Genomic DNA, 25633 nt, shown 5'->3' with positions numbered 1-25633 from the left:
AAACAAGACATCAACTTCATTTTATGGAAGAATAAAATTTAATATTTGCTTTTGGTTTAGTTCTAGATTTTTCTTAGAAATAGAAATATATAAACTCGGTCACTTCCTGTGTACCATTTGCTTCCTTGCTGGTCTAAGCAGCATCTTTGCTGAGCTAAAAAATGCCTCACTTCTTGCCCTTCCTGCATCGTGTGCTTCCTTCCAATCCCACTTGGCCAAGGCTAGCACACATTCTAGGTAGAGGAAAGTAGTATTTTCAGACCTTTCATTCCAAGAAAAGTGACCAATGGAGAACACACCACTTTTGTTTATTTTTATATTTTATTTTATATGTGGATTTTGCCTACATGTATGGCTGTGCAGATGTATTCAGTATCTGGAAAGGCCAAAAGAGGATGTCAGATCCCCTTGACTGGAGTTACAGACCATTGTGTGCCATTGTGTGGTTTCTGGGTCTTCTGGGAATGTAGCCTGTACTCTATCTAAACTAAGGACGGCTCTTTTAAATAGTTCTAGCTTATTATTAAATCCTTTCGATTTGTGTACTTAACCACATCCGACTAGTGGAATCATATCGTTTTAGAGCTGAAAGGATTTATTAGAGTATCTTTATTTTAGACTTAACAGGTGTACATATTAAACACTAGTTTTAATTATTGAGGCAGAGCCAGTTGTAAGATGGAGCTGTTATTAGTCTCCCTAGTCTATCTTTGACTCTACAGAATCTTGTGCTTGGACAAGATCTTGACAGTCAAGGTCAGTTGCTGCTCCTTTCTCACACCTTTCCCTCAGGTGGGGTTACTTCATGGCTTTGCTAGACTCCAGGAGCATTTGGTTTTAGTCCCTATTATGAAATTGTGTGATTTGATTTCTTTTTTTTTTTTTGTAATTGTTTATCTGTAATATTATGTTCTTTCTTGGTTGTGAATTCTTAGAAATCGGCTTGGGTTTTGCTTATCTTTGACTCTACAGAATCTTAAACTGTTTGTTAACTAGGTTTTTGATTTAGAATATCAAATATTTGTTAAACTTGGCTAATGTTAAAAAGCATGAGAGTATAATTTATATGCATACACAATATATAAATGTATATGCATACACACACATATATATGACTGCACATTTTTTAGGGCTTTTACAATTTAGGAAGTTGTAAGCATATATAAAACCTGTTTTCAGCTGGGCATAGTATGTTATATCTATTGTATTAGTCAGGGTTCTCTAGAGTCACAGAACTTATGGATAGTATCTATATAGTAAGAAATGTGTTGATGACTTACAGTCTGTAGTCCAACTCCCCAACAATGGTCAGCAGCAGCTGTGAATGGAAGTTCAAGGATCTAGCAGTTGCTCAGTCCCACAAGGCAAGCAGGAGAAGAAGAGAGGGAGTCTTCCTTCTTCCAATGTCCTTATGTAGGTCTCCAGCAGAAGGTGTGGCCCAGATTAAAGATGTGTACCAATAGGCCTGGATCTGGGACTTGCTTTGTCCCAAATGACCTTGAACTCAGAGATCTCCTTGCCTTGATCTCCCAGATTTCGTAGGCACTATGCCTCAAGATGTCCATGCCAAGATCCAGGTCAGAAACTTGTATCTCCCAGCCTCAAGATCAGGATCACAGGTGAGCCTTCCAATTCTGGATTGTAGTTCATTCCAGATATAGTCATGTTGACAACCAAGAGTAGCCACTACAATCCACCCCTTGTCAACTTGACACAAATAATATCTCATGACCACATGAAATATTAACAAGGTCATGAATACGCTTAACATGATATAATTATTCCACATACAATAGCAAACACATGTATAAATTTACAATGGGGCAATATCCCTTGGGAATATTCTTTTAGTATCTCAACTTAAATACCAATTGATGTTAAAGAAATTAGAAGAAAGACAAATATATTCTTAACAAAATAAAACAGAAGCATTCATATTACTTTATAATTCTTGTTTCTGCAACTGCTTACATGGCCTTAACTGGTATTTATAACTACCTTTTTCTACTATCCATTCTGTATTTCCTCTACCCTCTGCAAGCACCTCAGCAGGTCTTGGTTCTTTTCCTGGAGGAGTGACCCATACCTTCATTCCTGATGGGTCTGTGTCCTTTGTCATCCTGCTTAGATATTTCCTGTAGTAGTTTCCCATTAACTTTAGTCACAGGACATGATAGTACTAAGAGATGCCCTAAGTGATTTCCTACACTCCAGACATAATCCTTCTTACCTCCATAGTGAAGAGGCAATCCAATTTCCCCATGGTAATCTGGATCTATCACCCCTCCTAACACTGTTATTCCTTTCTTAGCCTGTTGATTTAAGGGCATTAGAAGCCCAAAATGACCATTGGGGAGTCTGAGCTTCCAGTTCAATGGAATATTTGTTTTGGCTCATGGTAGGAGCACTCCCCCCTCTGAAACCAAAACTTCTGAGACAGCAGAACCTAGAATTGTGGGGACAGAAAACAAAAATTTTCCTAGCGGGTCACTAGGAGTGATAGTGAGTAGAACTATTCCCTTTTCCACCCCTTGATTCCTGGCTATGGGAGAAAATGTACCATATATCGTACACTGATTCAAAGCATATACTGCCTTCGGAAGAACTCTGCCCCAGCCCTCCATGCTGCTGCCACCTAATTGGTGCTGTAATTGCATCTTCAGAAGGCCATTCCATCTTTCTATCAGACCAGTTGCTTCAGGATGATGGGGAACATGGTAAGACCATGGTATGATCGTGGGCCCACTGTCACACTTCTCTGGCTGTGAAATGAGTTCCTTGGTCAGAAACAATAATGTGTGGAATATTGTGACAATAGATAAGGCATTCTGTAAGTCCACGGATGGTGGTTTTGGCAGAAGCGTTATATGCAGGAAAGGCAAATCCATAACCAGAATAAGTATCTACTCCAGTAAGAACAAAACATTGTCCTTTCCACGGAGGAGGTAGTCCAATGTAGTCAACCTCCCATCAGGTTGCTGGCTGGTCACCTCAAGGAGTGGTGCCATCTGGGGCTCAATGTTGGTCTCTTCTGTTGGCAGATCTGGCATTCAGCAACAGCTGTAGCCAGGTCAGCCTTGGTGAGTGGAAGTCTGTGTTGTTGAGCCCAAGCATAACCTCCATCTCTGCTACCATGTCCACTTTGTTCATGTGCCCATTGAGCAGTGGCAGGGATGGCTGGGGACAGAGACTGACTGTCCACAGAACAGATCATCTTAGGCACGTGATTACTGAACTCCTCCTTAGCTGAAGTCACCTTTTGGTGAGAATTTACACAGGACACAGATATCTTCATGTCCTTTGCCCATTTGGAGAGATCTATCCACACACTTCTTCCCCAGATGTCTTTCTCACCGATTCTCCAATCATGATCTTTCCAAGTCCCTGACCATCCAGCCAATCCATTGGCTACAGCCCATGAGTCAGTGAGCATTCGCACATCTGGCCATTTCTTCTTCCAAACAAACTGTAATACCATGTGTACTGCCCGAAGTTCTGCTCACTATGAAGATTTTCCTTCCCCTGTGTCTTCCAGGGTTGTCCCGGAAAGGGGTCATAATGCTGCAGCTGTCCACTCCTGGGTGTTGCCTACATAGCATGCAGAGCCATCAGTGAACCAGGTCCTGGTCTTCTCTCCGTCAGTCAGCCGATCATAGGGAACACCTCATGAGGCTATAGGTGCATGTTTGGCAGCAGATGGCACTGTAAAAGGAGTAGAAACCATAGGCATTTGAGCAACTTCTTCATGTAACTTACTTGTGCTTTCAGGACCTGCTGGGGCCCCATCACATATATACCACTTCCATTTATAACAGACTGCTGCTGTGCACGCCCTGCTTTATGACTTGGAGCATCTAAACACCCAGCTCGTGATGGGCAGTTCAGGTCACATGGTAACTTGGTGTCCAATTGTCAAACGTTCAGTTTCCACTAAGGCCCAATAGCAGGCCAAGAGTGTTTTTCAAAGAGAGAATAGTTGTCTGCAGATAATAGTAGAGCTCTGCCCTAAAATCCCAAAGGTATCTTCTGTGATTCACCTATAGGTGAGTTTACCTCTGCCAGAGGCTCCAAACAGCATCTCTGTCTGCCACCGACACCTCAAGTCCCATCAGGTCTGCTGGATCATGTGGTCTGAGTGCTAGAGCAGCCAGCACAGCAGCCTACACAGCAGCACCACATCTACAATCTTATTGTACTGAGACACTGAGGCAGGAGAGTTGCCTTGAATTCAAGGCTAGTCTGAACTGCGTGAGACCCTGTCTTAAAAAAAGCAAGGGAGTGGACTAAAGAGAGGTCTCAGAAGTTGAGAGTGCTTGCTGCTCTTGGAGAGGACTAGAGTTTTGTTCTCAGCATCCACATAAGATGGCTCACAACCTGTGACTCCAGCTCCAAGGGTTCTAAGATCCTTGTCTGACCTCTGTGGGCACCTGCATATATGTAGCATAAACACACACACACTTGTGCACATGGGCTCATAGACATACGCATAAATACAGTAAACTTTTTGAAAGTATTTTTGGCTGGGCAGTGGTGGTGCATGCTCTTAATTCCAGTACTTGGGAGGCAGAGGCAGATGGATCTCTATGAATTCATAGCCAGCCTGTTCTATAGCGTGAGTTCCAGGATAGCCAAGGCTACACAGATAAATGCTGTCTTGAAAAACAAAAACAAAACAAACAAACAAAAACCAGTAAAAAAAAAAAAGTATTTCAACCTGTTTTAAAGATTAACAAAAAGAGTACCAAAGGTAAAATATGTTTGTTAAAAAAAAATTTCACAGATAAACGAATGATAGAATCACCTAACATGTATGTTTTCTAACTTTCAATTAAGGGTTCTACGTGATAACACAAATGTAAGGCTTGAATCAAAACTTGATACCTGCTTCTTCCTGTGTCATAGTTCCTGTGAAAGTCAAATAATATTTATCCCACCAATGGTATAGAAAAATTAGTGTACATATATACACAGAACTGCAGAAATTTGTCTTTAAGTTGTTCATTTAGAATAGAGATCTTTCCAGAAATACCCTTCACTTTAATTGGAGATAGGACATTTTTCTAAGACAAGATCAGTTTACCTTGCAACAAGTCTCCCTTTTTAAAGCCTTTAATTAGAAGCAGTTATTTGTATGTGAGTGTTTTCTGCATGTATGAATGTGTATCATGCGCATGCCTGGTGCCCATGGAGGCTAGAAGAGAGCATCAGATCCCCTGAAGTGTGAGTTATAGGAAATTGTGAGCTGTGGTGGGGGTACCAGGAACTGAACCTATGAAATCAGTCTTCTTAACTGCTGAGATGTCCATTCAGCCTCAGAGATTTTAAATTTCTATAGTTCTAGTAAATACAAACAGGCTTTATAGACATTAAAATTATTTTCTGCTCAGAGACTGTTTTATATAAATGGCAATAGCTGCAGAGTTACTTGGAGAAAATGGTGCTATACATTTATTCCCATCACTAGGATTATTTTATGCCCGTTCATCATTCTTTAAATTTCCGTACAAGTTAGATGGATTGTTTTTTGTTATTGTTTGTTTGTCTGTGTTGTTATTTTGAGATAGTCTCATGTAGCCAGGCTGGCGTGGAACCACTATGTAGCCAAAAATGACTTGGAGCTCCTGGTCTTTCTGCCTCTATTCCCCCAAATTTGGAGATTACACTTAGCTAGAAAGAAGGGTTAAAGAGAATGTGTTTATTTCCCCTTTACCCTGACTTTGTCCTCTGTACCTAGTATGTCAGTGAAAAGGGAAGAGAGAAACTCCACAGAGAAAACAACAAAGCTAGGTGTGAGATATCTCACACCTATAACCCCAGCATTTGGAAGGCTGAGACAGGAGTGGTTCATTGAAACTGGAGGCCAGCCTAGGCGATTTATCAAGATACTGTTTCAAATCAAAAAAGAAAAGCTAGGACTGTAAGGGCAGATCATTGCACGTGTGTGATCTGGCCTCAGTGCCCAGTACATATTCATCCACCCCACGCTTTGAAAAAGAAGTGGAAAAAAAAAAAAGAAAAAGAAGCGGTCCTTTTTGCAAGTGCAGTTGCATACTATAGTAGAGTCATATAAATAGAGTCATATATATTGTGGTTTGAGCTTTTTTAAAAACAGGATATCAGTAGCTGAAGCAATTTACTGTGTAGCCCAGGCCAGCCTCAAAGCTACAGCAATCCTCTTGCATTAGCCTTCCAAATGCTAGAGTTATAGATGTGTATCACCATGCTTGTCTCACATGAGATCTATTGTTTATTGGTTTTGATTTTTTCTTAAATTTATAAGTATGGATGCTTTGCCCATATACCCCGTATGTGCCTGGTACCCACAGAGGCCAGAAGATGGTGTCAGATCCCCTGGTACTGGAGTTATAGATGGTTTTTGTGAGCTGTCATGTAGGTACTAGGAATCAAACCAGAGTCCTTTGCAAGAATAGCCAATAATCTTAACCTCTGAGCCATCTCTCTCTGACTAAGTGTAAAGCTGACTGACCTGCAACTCTTGGTGGAAATCTGGCTGGTCTTGAACTTGCCAGGATCCTCCCATGTTACCATGAGCCACCACACCACACAGAGCATGTGCACCGTTGTGCGGCTTCTTCAGTTATATGATGTAAGGTTCCTATGTCTTGTCATGCATATTTCTACTATTTGTTTTTAGATTTATTCATTTTATGTATGTGAGTACACTGTTGCTGTCTTCAGACACACCAGAAGAGGGCATCAGATCCCATTACACATGGTCGTGAGCCACCATGTGGTTGCTGGGACTTGAACTCAGGATCTCTGGAAGAACAGTCAGTGCTCTTAACTGCTGAGCCATCTCTCCGGCCCCATATCACTACTATTTTTCTTATTGTCAAATATTCAAATACATTGATAGAGCACATAGTATTTGTGCAATTTTAAGTTGAGAGATGCTGTTTCTACTTTTCCAATTTTACTTAAAAACACCAGCTTAGGGCTAGTGAGACGACTCTGCAGGTAAAGACACATGCTGCTTAGGCCTGACAATCTAAGTTTGAATGCCAGAATCCACAGTAGAAGGAGAGAACTGAGTCCTGAAAATATGCCCTCTGACCTCCACTTAAGGGCCACAGTTTGCAATAATACCCCCCTCTCTCACACACACACAAATGCACACACACACACACAATAATAATAACAACAACAATGACAGTAATGATAATATAGACAAGAAGGAAATCCAATATAAAGGAGAAATATAAAGAGAAATAAAGGATCAGCCTAACCCCAAGCTGGATAAATATAAAGACTATGTCCCAGCAAACACTGAAAAAGAGAGAAAAAGAAAGAAATGTGTAAACAGCTGAAGGGAAAGAATAGTGATTGGCTGAGGCACAGCAGTGCTGCCGACAGCACGCCTGCTGACTGAAGAGAGCTCCTCAGCAGTGTAGTATCCGACAGATGCTGATCGAGAGGTGCAAATAGACACAAAAACTATCAACCCAGAATTCTTACTAAAACATACTTCCAAAGTAAAGATATTTTTATTTGTTACGGGTAAACCTGCATGGCAGAAAACATTAAATAAACCTTGCAATTTGAGGAGGTATAACACCAGAGGAAAACTCAAACCCATATAAAATGTACTAGAAGTAGTAAATATTTGGATAACTGTAAATGACTATGTTTTTCTGAGTTTTTTGAGAGATAGCTAATCACTTTATGATTTAAAAACATATTGTGAGATTAGTTACATATAAAATAATACAATAGCATAAACATGAAGTTCTGGATGGTTTGACTATCACAAAGCTCTCTTTTCCCCCTTTTCTATTTTTTCATGTGGTTGTGTTTATTGTGTATGTGGTGGTTTGAATAAGAGTGGCCCTCAGAAGCTCATATATTTGAACACTTGGTCCCCCGTTGGTAGAACTGTTTGGGAAGAATTAGGAGGTGTGACCTTGTTAGAGGAGATGTATTATTGAGGATGGACTTTGAGGGTTCAAAACCCACATCATTGCTAGGCTCTTTGCCACCAAGGATGTAAACTCTCTTCTACTTCAGTGCCATGCATGACTGCCTGCTGCCATGCTCCCGGACATGATGGGAATAGCTAAACCTCTAGAACTGTGAGTCCCCAAGTTTTATTTTTTTATTATTTCCTTGATCATGGTGTTTTATCACAGCAATTAAAAAGTAACTAAGATAGTGTACATGAATGTGTGTGTGTGTGTGTGTTTCTCTGTGTGTGGGTGTATGTGGAAGCCTGAGTTTGATAGTGGAATCTTTCTCTAGTAATTGTTCTTCTACCTTATTCATTGAGTCAGAGTTTCTCAGTAAAATACAGAGCTCACCAATGATTCGGCTGGTCTTGCTAGCCAGCTTGGTCTGGGCATCCTTTGGTTCTGCCTTCCCAGGCTGGAATTATAGGAAAGCTACTGTGTCTACCTGGCATTGATAGTTCTAGAGAGCCAAACTCTGTCTCCCTTGCTGCCACGGTAAGAACTTTAGCTGCTGACCCATCTCCCCAGTCCCACAAGGTTCTTATATAGTAATAACTTTGGGAATAACCACTATAACACTTTAAAAAAAATAAACAAAAGAAAGAGCAACCCTGATGTCATGGTGTTTGCTTCTAATCCTACTACTTGAGAGCCTGAGGCAAGAGGACCAAAAATTTGAGGCTAGCTTGACCTATGTAACAAGATCCCCTTTTAAGGAGGGTTAAGTGGTGGCTCATGGTAGCTCTGCAAACTTTTAATCCCAGCGCTTGGGAGATAAAGGCAGGTTGATTTTTGTGAGTTTGAGACCAGCCTGGTCTACATAGTGAATTCTAGGCCAGCAAAGATACATAGTAAAAACCTGTCTTCAAAAAACAAAAAAACATAGGCAGAGGCAGGCAGATTTCTGAGTTCGAGGCCAGCCTGGTCTACAAAGTGAGTTCCAGCCAGGACAGCCAGGGCTACACAGAGAAACCCTGTCTCGAAAAACCAAACCAAACCAAACCAAACAAAAAAAACAAAAAACAAAAAAACAACTCTTTCTTTTTGGGTGTTGCTGTATCACCCAGACTGAAGAAGATCCAGAAACTTCATGGCCGTGACTGTATGTATCGTCAGCATTAGAAGCAGCCAGGAGGCCGGGGTAATACTGATAACATGCATCACCACAGGATCAACTTTGACAAATACCATTGGGTGACTTGGGGAGAGTTAGTATGAGGCATTACCACGTAAAGAACCAAAGCTCTGCCCAGTGTTCAACCTAGATAAACTGTGGACATTGGTCACTGAGCATTGGTCAGTAAGTTGGTAACCACTGCCAAAATAAGACTGGTGCTGTCCTAATCACTGTTGTAGTATGATCCTGATACCACAAAGCTCTGGGGAAGAGAAAGTTCCCTGAGCAGCCTGTCATCATGAAAGCCAAATGCTTCAGAAAAGGACAAGGAGATTAAGGGTGTTGGGAGTTTCTGTGTCCTGATGGCTTGAAGCCACATACATTAATTAAATGCTAACTCTCTTTAAAACAAAAAACCCTGCACAGGGGCCAGTCAGACGGCTCAGTACATAAAGGTACTTGCTACCAAGTATAGTGACTTGAGTTCAGTCCTTGAGACCCACACAGTGAAGGAACAATGACTCTTGAAAGTTGTTCCTTGCCCTTCCTCTTCCCATGTGTGCCATGGGTTGCACAGGTAAGTATATATACATACACAAAAGAAATGATAATCAAAAATTTAAACTGTCAGTAAGCGGAAAGTGAGTGAGAAATGGTCTTCCCCACAAACTATGTATTTGAAAGAGGCTTAATTACATTCATAATAAAGCAGAAGATAAACGGAAGATAACTAGAAATAAAGGGATATTTTATACTATCAGAGGGTCAGTTACTTAGGAAGTAACATTTCTACATGTATGAGACCAATAATCAATTTTTAAAATATATAAGGGCAAAACTGAAAGATGAAAGAAATTTACAGTTGAATATTTTAACACTCTCCTCTCAAATGAAGCTAGAGCAACATGAGCCGGTAAAGATTCAGATGATCTGTACGGTGCTATCCATTATTTGATTAATTGACCTGAAATACTGGCATCAGTGATGGCATAGCAAACAAGTGCACATTGAGTTGCCCTGAATAGGTCCCATCAGTCTCAGAAAACTGAAATCGTGAAGAGAATGGATGGGAATGATCATTCACACATGCAATCTCAGAAGGCCTCTGGGCCACATAGTAAGGCCTGGTCTCAAAAAGTGAAAACAAAAACATAAAAGCAACATGATCTTTCAACTTGGGAATCTAGAAAAAGGAATAAACTAAATCCAAAGAGAGTGGAAAATACACCAGGACTGGGGATCAGGTGGTGAACTGCTTGCTTAGCGTGCAGGAAGCCGAGTGTGAGCTCCAGCTCCAGTCTGTAATCCTAGTTCTCAGGTGAAGCAGGGAAGTCCTCAGCTCAGGGCCAGCATAGCTACACATAGAGACTGTTTCAACAAGCAAGCAGAAGTACAGAGTGTGTAAATATCCAATACTAAGAAGAAAGAAACTATATTAATGGAGAATCTAAGAGAGTAGCCATTACATTATAAATATCAAAACTAAGCTAATAAATTTAGCAATTTAAGAGGAAAGGGGCTAATCCTCAAATCACTTAAACTGTAGAAATGGCACAAGCTTGGGTTGGAAAGATGATGGCTCAGTAGTCAAGTGCACTGGCTGTTCTTCTAGAGGACCCTGGTTCAATTCCCAGCAACCACATGGCAACTCAGATCAATTTGTAACTCCAGTTCCAGGAGATCCAATGCCTTTTTGTGGCCTCTAGATACTCATGGAGGAAAACATCTATACACATAAATTTTTTAAAAAATTTAAATGACACAAAGTGAAGTAGAAAACCTGAACAGACTCGTACTCACTACCAAAACTATCAAACACTCAAAGAAGAAATATCAATATCTTACAAACCCTTATAAAAATAAACAAAGCTGGAGTATAGCTCAGTGATAGAGTGCTTGCCTACCATGCTTGAGGCTGCCTGAAATTAATCCTCCACAGATGGGAGGGGGAGATTTCTCACCAAGTATTATGCTAGCATCCCATTATCAAAACCAGACAGCATAATAAATATTACAGACCTGTGTTCTTTCTGAAAGTAAACTAAAAGTTTTTAGCAACATATTTTAAATTAAGTTGGCATTGTAGCACATTCTTACAATACCCACACTGGAGAGGCTGAGGGAGGAGTATCATGAGTTTCAGGCTGAGACCAGCCTGGTCTTTGTGGCAAGAACCTGTCTTAATCAAACAAAATCATGAAAGCCCAAAAAATAAGTCTAAAAAATATAGTTTACTCTGGAAACACAAGGCTGAACCTATAATAATTCACCATATTAGAAGAATGAGCACATGCCTGTAATTCTAGCATCAGGGAAATAAAGGCAAGATCAGAAGTTCAAGGCCAGTCTTGGCTACACAGTGAGTGTGGGGTTGTCTTGGGCTATATGCATGAAAATTCATTATTCATTTTGGTATTGGCTCTCAACAACCTAAGAGAAGAGGGTCCCTCAGTCTGATAAAGAGTCATAAAACCTTTTCAGCTCAGTGGTAAAACTGGAAATACTTTCCCCCTAAGATTGGAAAAGTCCTCTCTGGTTCTGTCTTCTGGACATCTTATAGAGTATGGTAAGATAGGCAGAGATATAAAAGGTAGAGAGGTGAGAAACACAGTAAAACTCTCTGTTTACAGATTCTGTGACTGTTTTCATAGAAAACCTCAAAGAATCTACAGAAACAAAACCAAAAATGGATATAATGGCAAAAGCCTATAATCTAAGCACGTGTGAAGCTGAGGTAAGAGATAAAGCCGAGCAGGCGAGCACTGCCTCACCCTGATTCAGAAGGAAACAAAGAAGTGGAGGAAACAAGAAAGCTGGAAGTAACACTCAGTAATTTTGCTGTATTTTAGCAGGAAGTAAAAAAAAAATTAAATTTTACTTACTGAGGCTGGAGATGTAACTTAGTTGATAAAATACTTGCCTACATATATGAGCCCAGGTTTATATTCTAGTTCCCAGAATGATATAAAATTGAGTGTGGTGGTGCATACACGTGATCCCAGCACCTGGGAATTGGAGAGATGTAGAAGCAGGAGGAAGAAAAATCCAAGGTCATCCACAGATCCATAGCAAGTTCAAAGTCTGCCTGAGCAACCTGATGAGACCCTACTGCAAAAATAAATAAATAAATAAATAAATAAATAAATTAAAACCAAAAAGGAAACTGCAAAGGAATGCATGGCTTATGGTGATGGAAATCCAAGCAGTTGTTGGCTAAGGGATATAGAAATTGTCTGGAAGAAAGATAAGAGAATTTCTGGAGTCGTGAGAATGTTGTGTATTCTCATTGGGAGTGTTGGTCACCATAGTGAATCATGAGATACTTGAAAGTTCAGTTTCTTCAGCAAAGATTGTTTATATACTATGAGTCCCCCACTATAATAGTTATTAGGGACATAAAAATTGAGAAAGGCAAGTGTCTGGGCCTATAAGGGACATAAAAGCAAAGAGTGGGCACAAATGCTCTGAAGCAAGTAGAACACACCGAGGACATGATTCTCAACTGCTGGGCTAGAGAAGAGACCATAAACCTTCACAAAAGGAAAAAGGACTTTGAGGTTCAGAGAACTCATTAATGTAGGCATAGAAGCGTGTGTCTGATGGTGTTTGAGAGTTGAGCAGTAGGCTGTGACAGCAGTGATGGCTGATGCGAGGCAGCACACTTTAATGTGGAACGAAAGAGGTTGGGCTGATAGTCACTAGGGATTGCTGAAGCCTTTTACATGGGAAGAACATCAGTTCTCTTTCAGCATTTTAGAAGAGAATAATTGTCAGTTAAAAAAGTACTAACATTGAGATTATAGGCAGAACTAAATTAGAAAGGGATTGTAAAATAAAACAGTAGCTGTTTTAAATATTTATTCATTATAAAATTGTGATTATGTTTTTTATGTCTGTCTATTCCCTTTCTTCCTTTAAAATGAACACTAGGAATCCAGAAACATTTTGGACCACCACAGGCATGTTTCCCCAGGAGTTCATCATTTGTTTTCACAAACATGTAAAGATTGAGAAGCTTGTGATTCAGAGTTACTTGGGTAAGCAAATCACAGATTAATTTTTATTATCCTTTAATTTTTCCATAGGCAGAGGACACACGTAAACTTTTGGCAGAAGACTAGTTTTTTACAGCGTGGGACCCAGTTTTATTACTGAAATAGGAGGGTGGAGAGTCTGAGTTAACTGTCTTCAGCACAATTAGCCTCTTAAGTTGCAAACCCTTCCAAAGCACATCATCATTTCCATGCAGCTTGCTGTGTGAACGTCTTTGGCAGAAGACTATTAGGAATGTAAGAAGCTGTCTTGCCCAAGAACTGGGTTCTCTGACATCCTTGTCTTAGGTTCATTTAGCCTGTAGTTCTCAGAGTCTTGCAGTAAATCTGATAAACCCTATTATTCTCATTAAATAGTTTTGATTCTTCCATTGCTAATGACATTTTCTGGGCATTAGGAGTGGAATCTCCTTTTGGAACATAAAGTCCTGTCTGTGCTACAGTATATCAGAATCATGGCAGGAAACAATAGATCCCACATGTTTCAAATAAAAAGACTTTATTAATAGATTTTCTTATAAAATTCTGGCCTGGGCTGCAGGAATGAATAAGGGATAATGGGATCCTCAGAAACCAGCCACAGCAGGGAGCCACTGCTGAGACAAGGAAAGGAAAGTGTTACCAGAGCCCGGAGGTGAGGGCTGGGCTTGGGGAATGAACAGGGAAGCCTGGTCAGCAGGAGCTGCAGTCTTGAAGGGAAAGGGCCATCAAAGACATGGCATCTGCCCTCCGATCTTCTGGTGCCTGCCACTGGCCATCCCTCCCCCCCCCAAAAAAAAGAAAAAAGACGAGTTGGTAAATTAGTCTAGGAGATATAATTTGTAGGAGTCAGCTCCTCCAGAGTAGGACAGAGCAGGGAAGGATGGCTCTGTAGGTCATGTGGGGACAATGGAGAAAACCCTGTGCAGCAGGAAGATGCATGCATGGTATGCTTCTGTCATTCATTATGGAGGTCCTAGATAGGCCGTGTGTGTAAACTCTTGTTCTGGCATTTACTAGCTATAGTTTACTGGACACCTTTCCTGACTTCTGTAAAGCCTATGTCCTCATCAGAAAAGCAGGTTAATAATACCTTTCTCATAAAGACTTTAGCCAAGTGAGTGAACAGATATGCCTGACTCAAAGCATGTTCTCATGATCACGATTGCTAGCAGTATCACAGCCAGTGTATACATACTCCAGATAATAACCAGATTCAGAAAAACACTACTAGATTTGTGCTCTGTAGTGATAAATACTAACAAGGCTACCATTATACAAGGTTATGCTTTACTACAGGATTTGTGGGAAAACAGTCGTAGCTTCCAGGATTCCTGGTTCGAGTACTTTGTGTTGTCCCCAACAGTATATGACAGTCAAGGGCAGCAGAGAAAAGAAGTATAGACACAACAACATAGGATTAAGTAGCTAATTAACATTTTAATTTATTCCATTTATTTATAATGCTAGTGCGGACTTTGAGGATTGAAAAGACCACATCTAAAGAGCCATTGGATTTTGAGCAGTGGGTTGAAAAAGGTATGTATTCATGTCTCCAGTACTGTTCTGAGCGTGAGGGAGTAGATGAGTGCCTGGCCTCTGCGTTTGTGCTAGCAGTCCAACTGCATTTTGGTAAATAAAAGGTAACTTTAATGATTTTTTAACACACATAAGGCCTAGAAAAACACACATTTGTACAGTCATTGCCATGCACTGTTTGTATAGCAACATTTTCAAAATTTTAGGATCCTTATCAAAAATAGAGATGACACATTTAAGGCTTTTATGAGCTAGTGGCTTATATATGACAAGCAAACAAATACTAGCTTCATACCTTTCCTTCCAGATTAATGATAGTGTTTAAGAACTAACTGAGCTGGGTATGGTGACGCATGTCCTCAGTCCAGGATTCAGAAGACAGAGGCGGGGGAGTCTTTGAGATTGAGGCTAGCTTGATCTATAGAGATCATTCTAGGCCAGCCATCACTACATAGTGAGTCCGTTTTAAAATCAATCTTTTTTATAAATAACTGCAGTCCTCCAATTAAGCATGAACACACATAATTACTTTATGTGTCTATCTCCCTTTCTTAGCAAATCCTGTGAAAACAGGAGAAAGATAAAAAGGCATAAAGCTATAAGGAAAAAAAAATATACAAACCCAGTGAACCAGGCAAATGTAGATCAATAAATTTTATGCCAGAGGGACAGCCTGAGCTTCCAGAACACAGCAGATTAGGCTGAAACCTGGTGCCTGCCAAGGAGAATAGCAAGAAGTAAGCTAAGTTATTAATGCAACCCCAGAAAGGCCTAGAATCTGAGAGCAGCAGGTGACGTGGAATATGAGAGGGGTATGGATGACTGGTTTATAATATCTTATTTCAGCATACTGTTCATGAAGTTAGACCAGGAAGTGGGTATTGATTTCAGAAATGTAGATTTCTACCTACCATAACATAAACTTAAATGACAAATATATACAGAAGAGAATATAACCATATTATAATTCCAGAGAAAACAACCTAAAATTAAATTTTAATGTGTATGGATGTCTTATCTGTATGTTTATCTATGCACCACATTCATGCCTGGGGCCTACAGAGGCCAGAAGGTAAGCATCAGATCCCCTGGGACTGGAGTTAAAGACAGTTGTGAACTGCTATGTGGATTCTAGGAACTGAACCCAGGTCCTCTAGCAAAACAGTCAGTGGTCTTAACTACTGAGCCATCTCTGCAGTCCCTTACCCCCGACCTCCACTGCTGCTTTTTATACAGATTTTTACTCTGTATGTAGCCTAGGCTGGCCTGGAACTTACAATCAATCCTTCTGCCTCAGTCTACTGAGTGCTGAGATTTTGAGTGTGTACACCATAGCAGCCCAGAAGTGGAAAGCATGGCTAGAGAAGGCATGGGAATGCGGGAATAGTTCTGCATTGTCTAAGGAAAACGGCTCCAGAATCTTACTTCTTAAAGACTTCCTCTTTGGTGGTGGGTGGCTTTTGAAATTCTGTGCATTATTTGATACAAATTAATATCAAAAGGTATTATATTAACTAAATAGTTCATGTTTCTGAAAGACTATTCAGAGTAATTCATGGCTAAATAAACTGATCCAGCCTACCACTATGCAGATAGTACACAGGCCATTCTACATCACAGTGAAATTTCATGGAGGAAAAATGACTTCTTATATAACTGTCTTTTAGAAGCTTGACCAATAAAAGGGAGGAGGTTGGGGCTGGAGAGATAGCTCAATGGTTAAGAGCACCAGCTGCTCTTCAAAGAGTCCAGAGTTCGATTCCCAGTAACCACAAGGTAATCCACAATCATCTCTAATGAGATGTGATGTCCACTTCTGACGTGCAAGTATACATGCAAATAGGGCACTTGTATGCATATAATAAAGACAGAATCATTTTTTAAAATGGAGGACTTTCTGTATTTTATCATTTTCTTACTTTATCTCTTTAGTATAATTTCTTTAGTAATATTTCTTTGTATAATTTATATTTGCATTGTCTTATTTATAATCACTAGAGGTATTTTATAGCTCATTTTTTAGTGATGTTTTTTTAACAAAGTAAGTGTTGACAATTTCATTATTGAAAGAAACAGCTTTTTCTTTTTTTTTTTTTTCTTTTTTTTTGTTTTTTTTCGAGACAGGGTTTCTCTGTATAGCCCGGGCTGTCCTGGAGCTCACTCTGTAGACCAGGCTGGCCTCGAACTCAGAAATTCGCCTGCCTCTGCCTCCCAAGTGCTGGGATTAAAGGCGTGCGCCACCACTGCCCGGCCATAGCTCATTTTTTAAACCTTTATGCCAAATGTTTTATCAAATTCCAACCCCCAAATAATGATAATTCATTTAAATCTGGACTAAACAATAGTTTGCCAAATAATCACATTTTGGTGAGCACAAATTTCCATGGCTTTCTTCATATATTTCAGCCTTAACCTATTTCTATTAAATTTATGCTTTAGATTTAGTGCACACAGAGGGGCAGCTTCAAAATGAAGAAATTGTGGTAAGTATATATACTTCATAGAGATAAGATTAACTCTAGTGAGCCCAATTTAGATTTTAAGGTTTCTCAGTATGAATTATTCATGATGAATAGCCTTGTGGTATTAGCAGTTCTTTGCCTATTCAACCATTAAATATTATTCTCAATAGTATTATAAGCTAAATGTATTATTAATTAGGCTCTTTTTAAATAAAACTAATCCTGGAGAAAGTATCTGCATGGATAAAACAGAATTGAATTCATTTATTTGTTTTATTTTGCTCAGTGATTTATTTTTTTAAGTATTTGGTTACGTTGTTTCATTTGATTCTGTCGGCCATTTGGAATAGGACACTGGAGGGGTTGAGCTGTCAGAGTTGGATGGTAATTAAGCGTGAAAGGACAAGAGAGGCTTAGATAAGGGGAACTAGAGCATAGGATCAGCAACAAATAAGCCAGAGAGCTGAAGTGGAAAGAAACCAGGGGGGTTTCTGACAGCATTCCACTGGGCTCTGCTTGACAAGTGGAATGAATGCCACTGACAGGGAAGCTGCTGCTTCATCAGGAGTCTCTGTCTCTGCCAGTTTGTCACACCCTAGTTTTGGACAAACGGGAACTAGTAAAATTCTCCAAGTGTGTTTAGCTGCCAGTGTTGGTATACAGCTCTTCTCCATGACATTTAGAGTGGCTTCTTACCTGCTAGGTTTGTGGCTTTGCGCCCTCCAGGAGCTGTTGTGAAATCAGCATTTCAAAGACTCCTCAGAGGGTGGTGGAGAGAGCTCAGTCTACTTGTAGTGCGTGCAAGTGTTAAGACTTGAGTTTACTCTCCATCACAGTCGTGTAAACCCAGTCCTGGGAGGCAAGATCTTTGGGGCTTGCTGGTACACACACACACACACACACACACACACACACACACACAGACTCACACACTAGAAAGTCCATTGGAAATGTTTGAATCCCACAATTCACTTTTCCCCCACTGAAGTTCTTCCAGTGGGGAGTCCAGTAGGAACCAAAAAAAAAAAAAAAAGATTAACTATACTGAATTGCTTCTGCATTGTTTGGTATTGAGGATGCACTGGGAAGAGTTATAGAATATTTGCAAAGCAGAAATGCAAAATAGGAGCCTGGGAGCTACTCACACGTTTATTACTGATAGCTGACTGACTCCGTTTGTTCTAGCTGCTGACCATAGAACTCAGGTAGCACAACAAAAATGTGTAGAAAACTTTATATCATCTTTTTAAACTTAATATTATATCCTAAGATTTATAATTATATTTTAAGTACTGCTTACCTGTTTACATGTATTTAAGCTAATGCATGTTCTCTGTCATCACAAGTCATTGACAGCGGGCATTAATTAGCACATGCTCTGCACATTATGACCTCCAGCTTTTTCATTATTTTCTAAGAGTAAATTTCATGGGATGGAACTACTCAGGACAAGAGTATAAGCATTTTATGGCTTTTTATGTATATTGCCAAATGCCTTTCCAGGGACATTATATAAATGTTAGAGCGTAGTCATGCTTTTTAGGGTAGTGTATTCCAAGGCATTATTAACTGACGGAAACTGGTTAGCATGAACAGCTCTTTATGAAGACACTTGTAGAACAGTTGATCAGAAGTGTGCGTTTGTAATTTTTAGCCCTCTCACTGTTTTTCATAAAGCCAAGAGTGACAGATACCATGCCGAATCACTCGCAGACACCTGCAATGATGCTGGCTTGCCTTCTGGACACTCTTGCCTTGTATTTTGTTACATGTAGAAAAATTACTCATCAAAGCCTTTTGTTCTGCCAAATGCTTGTTAATAGTTGCTAGGGTTGCTAAAAGCGTCCATATTGATTTTTTCTCTTACAGGCACGAGATGGCTACGCCACTTTCTTGAGATTCATCATCGTCTCCGCGTTTGATCACTTTGCATCTGTGCACAGCATTTCTGCAGAGGGACTGACAGTCTCGAGTCTTCCTTAGTCATTACAGCAAAATGCTCGGAACCACTTTCACAATATATGTATTGAAACACAAAGCTATCTTTGATACGTTTACTATTAAATAGATTTGTATCACTCTGTTTCCATCTTTATTCATATTTTCTTCAGTATTTTGGGCAAAGAAATTCTGGTTCCATGAGTCACCAGTGTTTCCACATTTTCCATAAGGAAAATTTTGACTTCATTATACAGCTTAATCAAGGAAATGACAATTCATTGCGCCTCTGTTGCATCTCCTATAGACCCCGTCAGATTTCAATGCATGAATTTTTTAATTTATTAAGTTATTTTTGCCAAAGGTTAAGTGAGCAGTATAAGCAGTGACAGTGACAGAGTCATGGGGAGAAGAAGAACTTACGGGAAGGCTCACTGCAATCCTGGAACCTGAGCCGATCTCGGAAAGCAAGTCAATTTGTAGTTGTTTGTTTGTTTGTTTGTTTGTTTGTTTGGTTGGTTGGTTGGTTGGTTGGTTTGGTTTGGTTGTTTCTAAAACAGATTTTCTCTGTTTAGCCCTGGCTGACTTGGAACTTGCTCTGTAGACCAGGCTGGCCTCAAACTCACAGAGATCCGCCTGCCTCTGCCTCCCAAATGGTGGGATTAAAGGGGCTGCAGCCACAGCCACCACCGCCTGTCATTTATTTGTTTGTTTTAATGGTTTATTTGATTTTGGTGAAATTTAAAAAAAAATTATGATTTAAGAAGACCTCAGAGAAAGATTAAAAAACATAATCTTTATTTCCCAATGACAGTAATTATTTTATATGTCCTGACAGACATTATTTTATATGTCCTGATAATTTTATAAAGCAAGGAACACAGTTGGATAGACTGATGAAATAAGACTTCTTTGACTATATCTTACTGTTGTTTTATTTTGAAAACTTAAATAACCAGTATAGCAAAAAACTAAATTACAAAGCAATTGCAAAATATACTTTCTTCCCTCTGGTTGCATGTCTTCATGTGTCTCTTCTAAGGAAAGCAGTCCTGTTGTATTACGGGTCCACCCTACTCAGTAAGAGTTCATCCTTATTAGCCATCTCTACCCTGAAATGCCCAAGTAAGGTCCTACTACTCATGGACTCCAGTTATTAGGACTCTAACGTGCCTTTGGGGGGATGAAGTTCAACCCACTACATACTATATTTATATAAGGGTTAATTTTATTCATCAACTGGCTGGTCCACGGTCACTAGAGGTTTGTCAAACATTATTCTAGGTACTTCTGTGAGTGTTTGCTTTTAATAAATTAAGCATTTAAATTGGTAGGTTTGGGATAAAGTGTATTGAATGCCATAAAGCACTAGGCCTAACCCCACCATTTGGAGCTTCTCACTTCTGGGGTATGTGAACTCACTTCACAGAGCTCTAAGCTGCATCTCAGCCTACGCTGCTATGGGATGATGGGCTTGCAGGGAACACCACTGCACTGCTCAGGGGTGGGATAACAGTGCAGCCTAAGATGGGGACTTCAGCCTCGGTGAGAAGCTACACAGGCTGAGGCCCAAGAGTCAGGGGTTACCAAGCTCCTGAGTGTCCAATCACTGCTGGAAACCATTTGGAGTTGGAGAACAGAGGGGCCCTGTGGGCCTTCAATGAGGCTGGGGGGGCAGTGTACAATTCCAGCTTTGCTTAGTGGGCGAGTGTCAGAGACCAAGGAGGGACCTTCTGTGGGAGACTTAGGTGGCAGCTCTGTACAACAAAGGCTTCTCCCCATGGTGGTTCTTGATGAAAGAGACAGTCCTTGCTTGTCTATACTATTTATTTGCTGTGCCTTATGGAAAATGGGTGCATACCACTTCCTCAGGGTGGAAGAGAGATTACATATCTTTTGCAGGAAGGAATGTCCTGGAAGGGAAGCTCATCGGCTAAACCCTCAGGGTCCATCTAAATACTTCATTAGCATGGAGAACTCAGTGTTCTGTGCTATGTGACCAGTGGCCATGTTCTTTATGTGGGGAGTTGTGGTCATGTGTTCCAGGCCAGGAATCTGGTTGGCAGTAGGTGAAACACTTACCATCCTCATCATCATGAGATGCCGGGGTTCCTGAACCCACTCAGCCTTACCAAGTTTCCTGGCTGGGTCTACTGCCCCACAGGAACTCCTAACAGGACAGACTACATCCCCTGAACAGGAAGAGACTGAAGCTGCAGCTTTGGTTCTTCCATGGCTCTTGCTTTTGCAAGCCTTCCCACTTCCTAGCAAGTTTGGACTTGAACTTCTTTGAACTAAGTGAAGTGTAAGCTGCTTCTGCTTAGTTCTAAACCAGCCCAAAATGTCCTGGCAGAAGCAACAGCTTCACCTCACAATCTTGGCATGTTGTTCCTAGTTTATCCCTGATTGGCTGATTTCTGTGGTCAGCTGGCAACTTAGTCTAGGTAACAAAGGTTTGTTGGATCTAGGTGTCTTCAAGCAGGGATAGTTCTCTGCTCCAGGAAGAGCTTTCAGTGATCTACCCTGAGCCTCTTCAGTGATTCTGAAAAGTAGCAAGAGAGGGAGAGGAAAAGCCCAAGTGCAAGCACGTTTACAGTCTGCCCTGATTTCCAGATTATGTCGAATAGGGAAGGCTGGTGTCACAATACAAGTCTACCCAAGGACAAGAGCGTAAGAGGTGTGGGAGTGGGGGCTATTGATGCTACAGTCCCTTATACTCACCTTCGTTTCTCCTGCTATGATTCTGTGAGGCACAGAGCAGCCTGTGAGATGTGCTGGCCCAAATTGAGCTTGAATGTAATCGAGCTCCAGGATTAACGTCCGTCTTCAGTTAATTCTCAAGGTAGGTGAACAAAGGAAATGATGCCAAGGGAATAAATAGACAAATGGCTAAAATGCTCCTATCTGTGACTTCACTGCTGGTGCTCCGGTAGTCTTCGGGGCCTTCTTTGGGTGCCGTGTGATCAGTTCTGGCCAATGAGATGAAGAGGAATATACTTAAAGGCTAAACATTAAATTGCCTTGGTGAGACCCTTCAAGGCTCCTCTCTGCTGCTCTGACAGCCAGCAATGGTCTGTAGCGAGTCCAGTCTGAGTTTGGGAGCGAGGCCAATGGCTTACAGATGGTCTTCACCTGAATTGTCTTCATGGTAATGGAAAGTGTGCTGTGCTTGGGAGTTTCTGGAGCTTCCTGTCCTTATAGTCTGACCTTGCAGGTCCCAAACCATACCCAGGTGCCCCGACTCTGTCAGTGTCATGGAAAACATTAAGGAAGGGTCTCTACTTAGTCTCAGAGACATAGAGCCTCTACAACCGCATGTCATGTGTGGATTTTATCTGGAGCCAACAAACCAACGGAGAAAATATATTTTAAAGATAATTTGGGACATTTGCTTGTGGGCTGGGTATTGTTCTTCTTTCTAGATATACTGGATGTAGCTGATGGCTTTTTGTTTTCTTTTCTTTTCTTTTTTAAAAAGCCTGTTGAACCTGGAATGGTGGTGCAGGCCTTTAATCCCAGAACTCAGGAGGCTGACGCAGGTGGTTCTGTGAGTTTGAGGCCAGCCTAGTCTACAAAGTGAGTTCCAAGACTGTCAGGGCTATGCAGAGAGAACCTGGGTCAAATGAATAAATAAATAAATAAATAAATAAATAAATAAATAAATAAATAATAGTAAATTAAAAAAATTGCCCAGGTATTTCCATGATATACATGGCACTATACAAAATTAAAAATAAAGTAATAGCTAGGGTTTAATTTTAAACATGGAAGCAGGGATACTTAGTGTTTTGTAGCTTGAGCATGCCAGGCAAATGCTTTATTATTGTGCTACACCTCAGTCCAATTAGAGATTTTTAATAATTTTTTTTCAGGTTAATTGAAGCAAATGTGTCCATGATATTGAATATGGGTGGTAGATATACGGGAGTTCAATATGCTAGCCTTCTTTTATGTATTCTTAAGATTGTTCAGGATGAAAGAGTAAAAATAGTACCCCAGAAAACTTTATTTATTGAGTTGTTTGTTTGTTTGTTTTCACAGATTGAGCATGTATCTATTGAAGAAAATCGAGAGTAGGGTGGGTTTGAGGGGGCACCCTCAGAAGACCCCTTGTGCTTACGTTTTGTGTGTCCTTCAGATAGCTTCCTCAGATGAGAGTCCCAGAAGGAATCAAATCCAAGCTGGAATAGCAGCTGATTGTTCTATTTGTTTGTAGGGATCAGAAATAACAGCCAGGGCTCCACACTGTAGGCAGAATTGCTCTTTCACTGAGCTCCATTCCCAGTGCAGGGTTTTAAAGCCCTTAGGATTCATGACAAATTGCTTACAACAATCTGTGACACCAATTTACCTCTGGAAAGTAAAGTCTGGGGTGGAGGCAAAGGAAGTCAGAAAGGAATGTGAGGAACAATGTTGTCATCGAAGATGGGATGGTGACTACTCGCTCATAAATCACATCTGGGGAGGAATGGATAGAAAAGTCCGACGAAGCAAAGAGTCAGCTAATCATTGTGCCTGTACAGCTCTCAAGTGCTGTCCTGTAACACAGAGCCATTACTGTTTTTGCGAATGTGACCTAGAGCGATTGCTTTCATGTTCAATAGCATGAAAGGCCGAGGATTTTCTTTTGCCAAGTTCCTAAGCTGAAATGTCAATAATTCTTTGCACAAGAAACTCCATGTTAAGGCTCACAGATTGCTGGAAGGAGTCTCTGGAGTTTATCTAATCCACCTCTGGCACACGCCTCGTGAATTCTCTTTAAGTAGCTTCTGCGAATTCAGAGAACAGGGGCCACTGATGTCCTTGTAATACTGCTTCATATAGGACCAGAAGGTAGCTGGGGTGGGACTCAGTGGTAGAGTGTGTGCCTAGCAGCTCAAGGCTCTGGGTTGCATTCCCAGAAACAAAAGCAAACAACTAACAGAGACAGACACCAAGCACAATTTGAAAGCTGCTTGTCTCCCTAGACCTTAAAGCAGTCATTCTCACTGGTTGGCGGTGCGGGATCACCTGGGAGGCACCTCCCTTCATTTCCATTTGCCTTTACACATTGACATTGTTGCCTTCCCTCTGCTGAACCCCATTCTTAAAGGTTCATTGGTTTTGCCCCTGACCCCCACTTGCTGTATGTAGGTGAGGTTCTGTTGTTCTCTCTGCTCAGAGCCCTCTTTCTTCAGCTACCTTCCTCATTTACTTTAGATGTACAGCTCCTTAGTAAATGTCCGTTGAGTGAACTGGGCCCATGGTTTGCTTGTCTGTGTCTTTATACTGAAATTCTTTTTTGTTTTGTTTTTTGAGACAGGGTTTCTTTATGTAGTCCTGGCTGTCCTGGAGCTCACTCTGTAGACCAGTCTGGCCTCGAACTCAGAAATCCGCCTGCCTCTGCCTCCCAAGTGCTGGGATTAAAGGAAATTCTTGTGAGGGTGTGAGGGGTGTTTTAGTTGTGGTCTCACATTATCTCAAGCTGGCCTTGAACTGCCAAGAATGACCTTGAACCTTTGATTATCCTTCTTCCTTACCTTACCTCCAGAGTGCTAGGCTTTTCAAAAGTGAGAGATTGTTGGGGTTCTGAGCCCCTTGGACAGTTAAAAAAGGTATAGAAGCTAAAGCAATCACTGGATGTGACAGAGGTTGACATGAAGAAGTGCAGCAGGAATGGGGACCAAGCAAGGGGAAAGAAAGAAGCACTGGAAGCCTGACTCTTGCATTACCCTCCTGCTAAGGGGCTAGGCTACGGAGACAACCTTGAACATTAAGGGCAGGTTCTAAAGAAGGAGAATGTGGGGGTCAAGGAAGGGACTCCCCTCTCTTTGTAGAATGGAACACTGTAGGCAATATTTAGGAATAAGTCTTCCTGGTGCTTCAAAGACAGACACAGGAACAGTGGGTGTAGCCCAGTGAGAGAGCACTTGTCCAGCATGCAGGAGGTCTGGACTTGATCCCATTAAACAAACAGAACTAAGGAAAGGGAAGAAGTGTATACATGGTAATGTGTCAGAGCACAGTCCAAGAATGGAGTCATGTGAGAATTCTGAGTGCTTGTGAGAAAAATGCCAAGAAAACAAGACAAGAGTTTTGTGACCTCAGTTTCTTCAAAAACACCAAGTCATTCTTGGGATGTGTTCTCATGCTCCTACCAGGTGTAGCAGACAGGAATGAGTTTACTCCAGCTGTTGCTATTCATGTCTCTGTAGAAAAATAGTTTTGCCACCTGTGGCTTGTCCTTGTGATTGAATACCTCACTCGTGTGATCCTTCCTAACCCTCAGGGTATAACTTGCCTGACATTCTGAATAAAGTCTCATGGCTATTGCATGAGACTTAAATCCATCTCATTTTTAGGCCCCTCTCTCCCAGATTCACACTGCTAACTAGAGCCATAAACAGTAGTGAATTTGTTCCTTCAAGTCAGTTGATGTTCTGAGAGCCAACTATTTCTAAATAAGTCATTAGTACCAACAGACGTCTTTCACCTACCAGTAACTTACAATATTAGGCAAGAAGGAGTTTATTCTTGGAATCTACACCTAGATCTCTCTCTCTCTCTCTCTCTCTCTCTCTCTCTCTCTCTCTCTCTCTCTCT

General features: G+C 40.9%; 1 protein-coding gene across 4 annotated transcripts in view; it reads left to right on the top strand.

Annotated features, from left to right (window-relative positions):
* Positions 1-19196, top strand: part of Hspb11 (heat shock protein family B (small) member 11) — a 28736-nt gene extending 9540 nt beyond the window's left edge. For all 4 annotated transcript variants that reach the window (XM_028786037.1, XM_028786051.1, XM_028786029.1 and 1 more), the window contains exons 4-7: positions 13012-13118; positions 14583-14651; positions 17091-17134; positions 18983-19196. In XM_028786037.1, the coding sequence (XP_028641870.1) occupies positions 13012-13118; positions 14583-14651; positions 17091-17134; positions 18983-19096 (334 nt within the window). In that variant the 3' untranslated portion in view covers positions 19097-19196. The remainder of the gene's footprint in view (positions 1-13011; positions 13119-14582; positions 14652-17090; positions 17135-18982) is intronic.
* The last annotated feature ends 6437 nt before the right edge of the window (positions 19197-25633 follow it).

This window comes from Grammomys surdaster, unplaced genomic scaffold (assembly GCF_004785775.1).
Source record: "Grammomys surdaster isolate TR1022 unplaced genomic scaffold, NIH_TR_1.0 100, whole genome shotgun sequence".
Taxonomy (NCBI): Eukaryota; Metazoa; Chordata; class Mammalia; order Rodentia; family Muridae; genus Grammomys; species Grammomys surdaster.
This window is presented reverse-complemented; position numbering and strand designations above follow the sequence as displayed.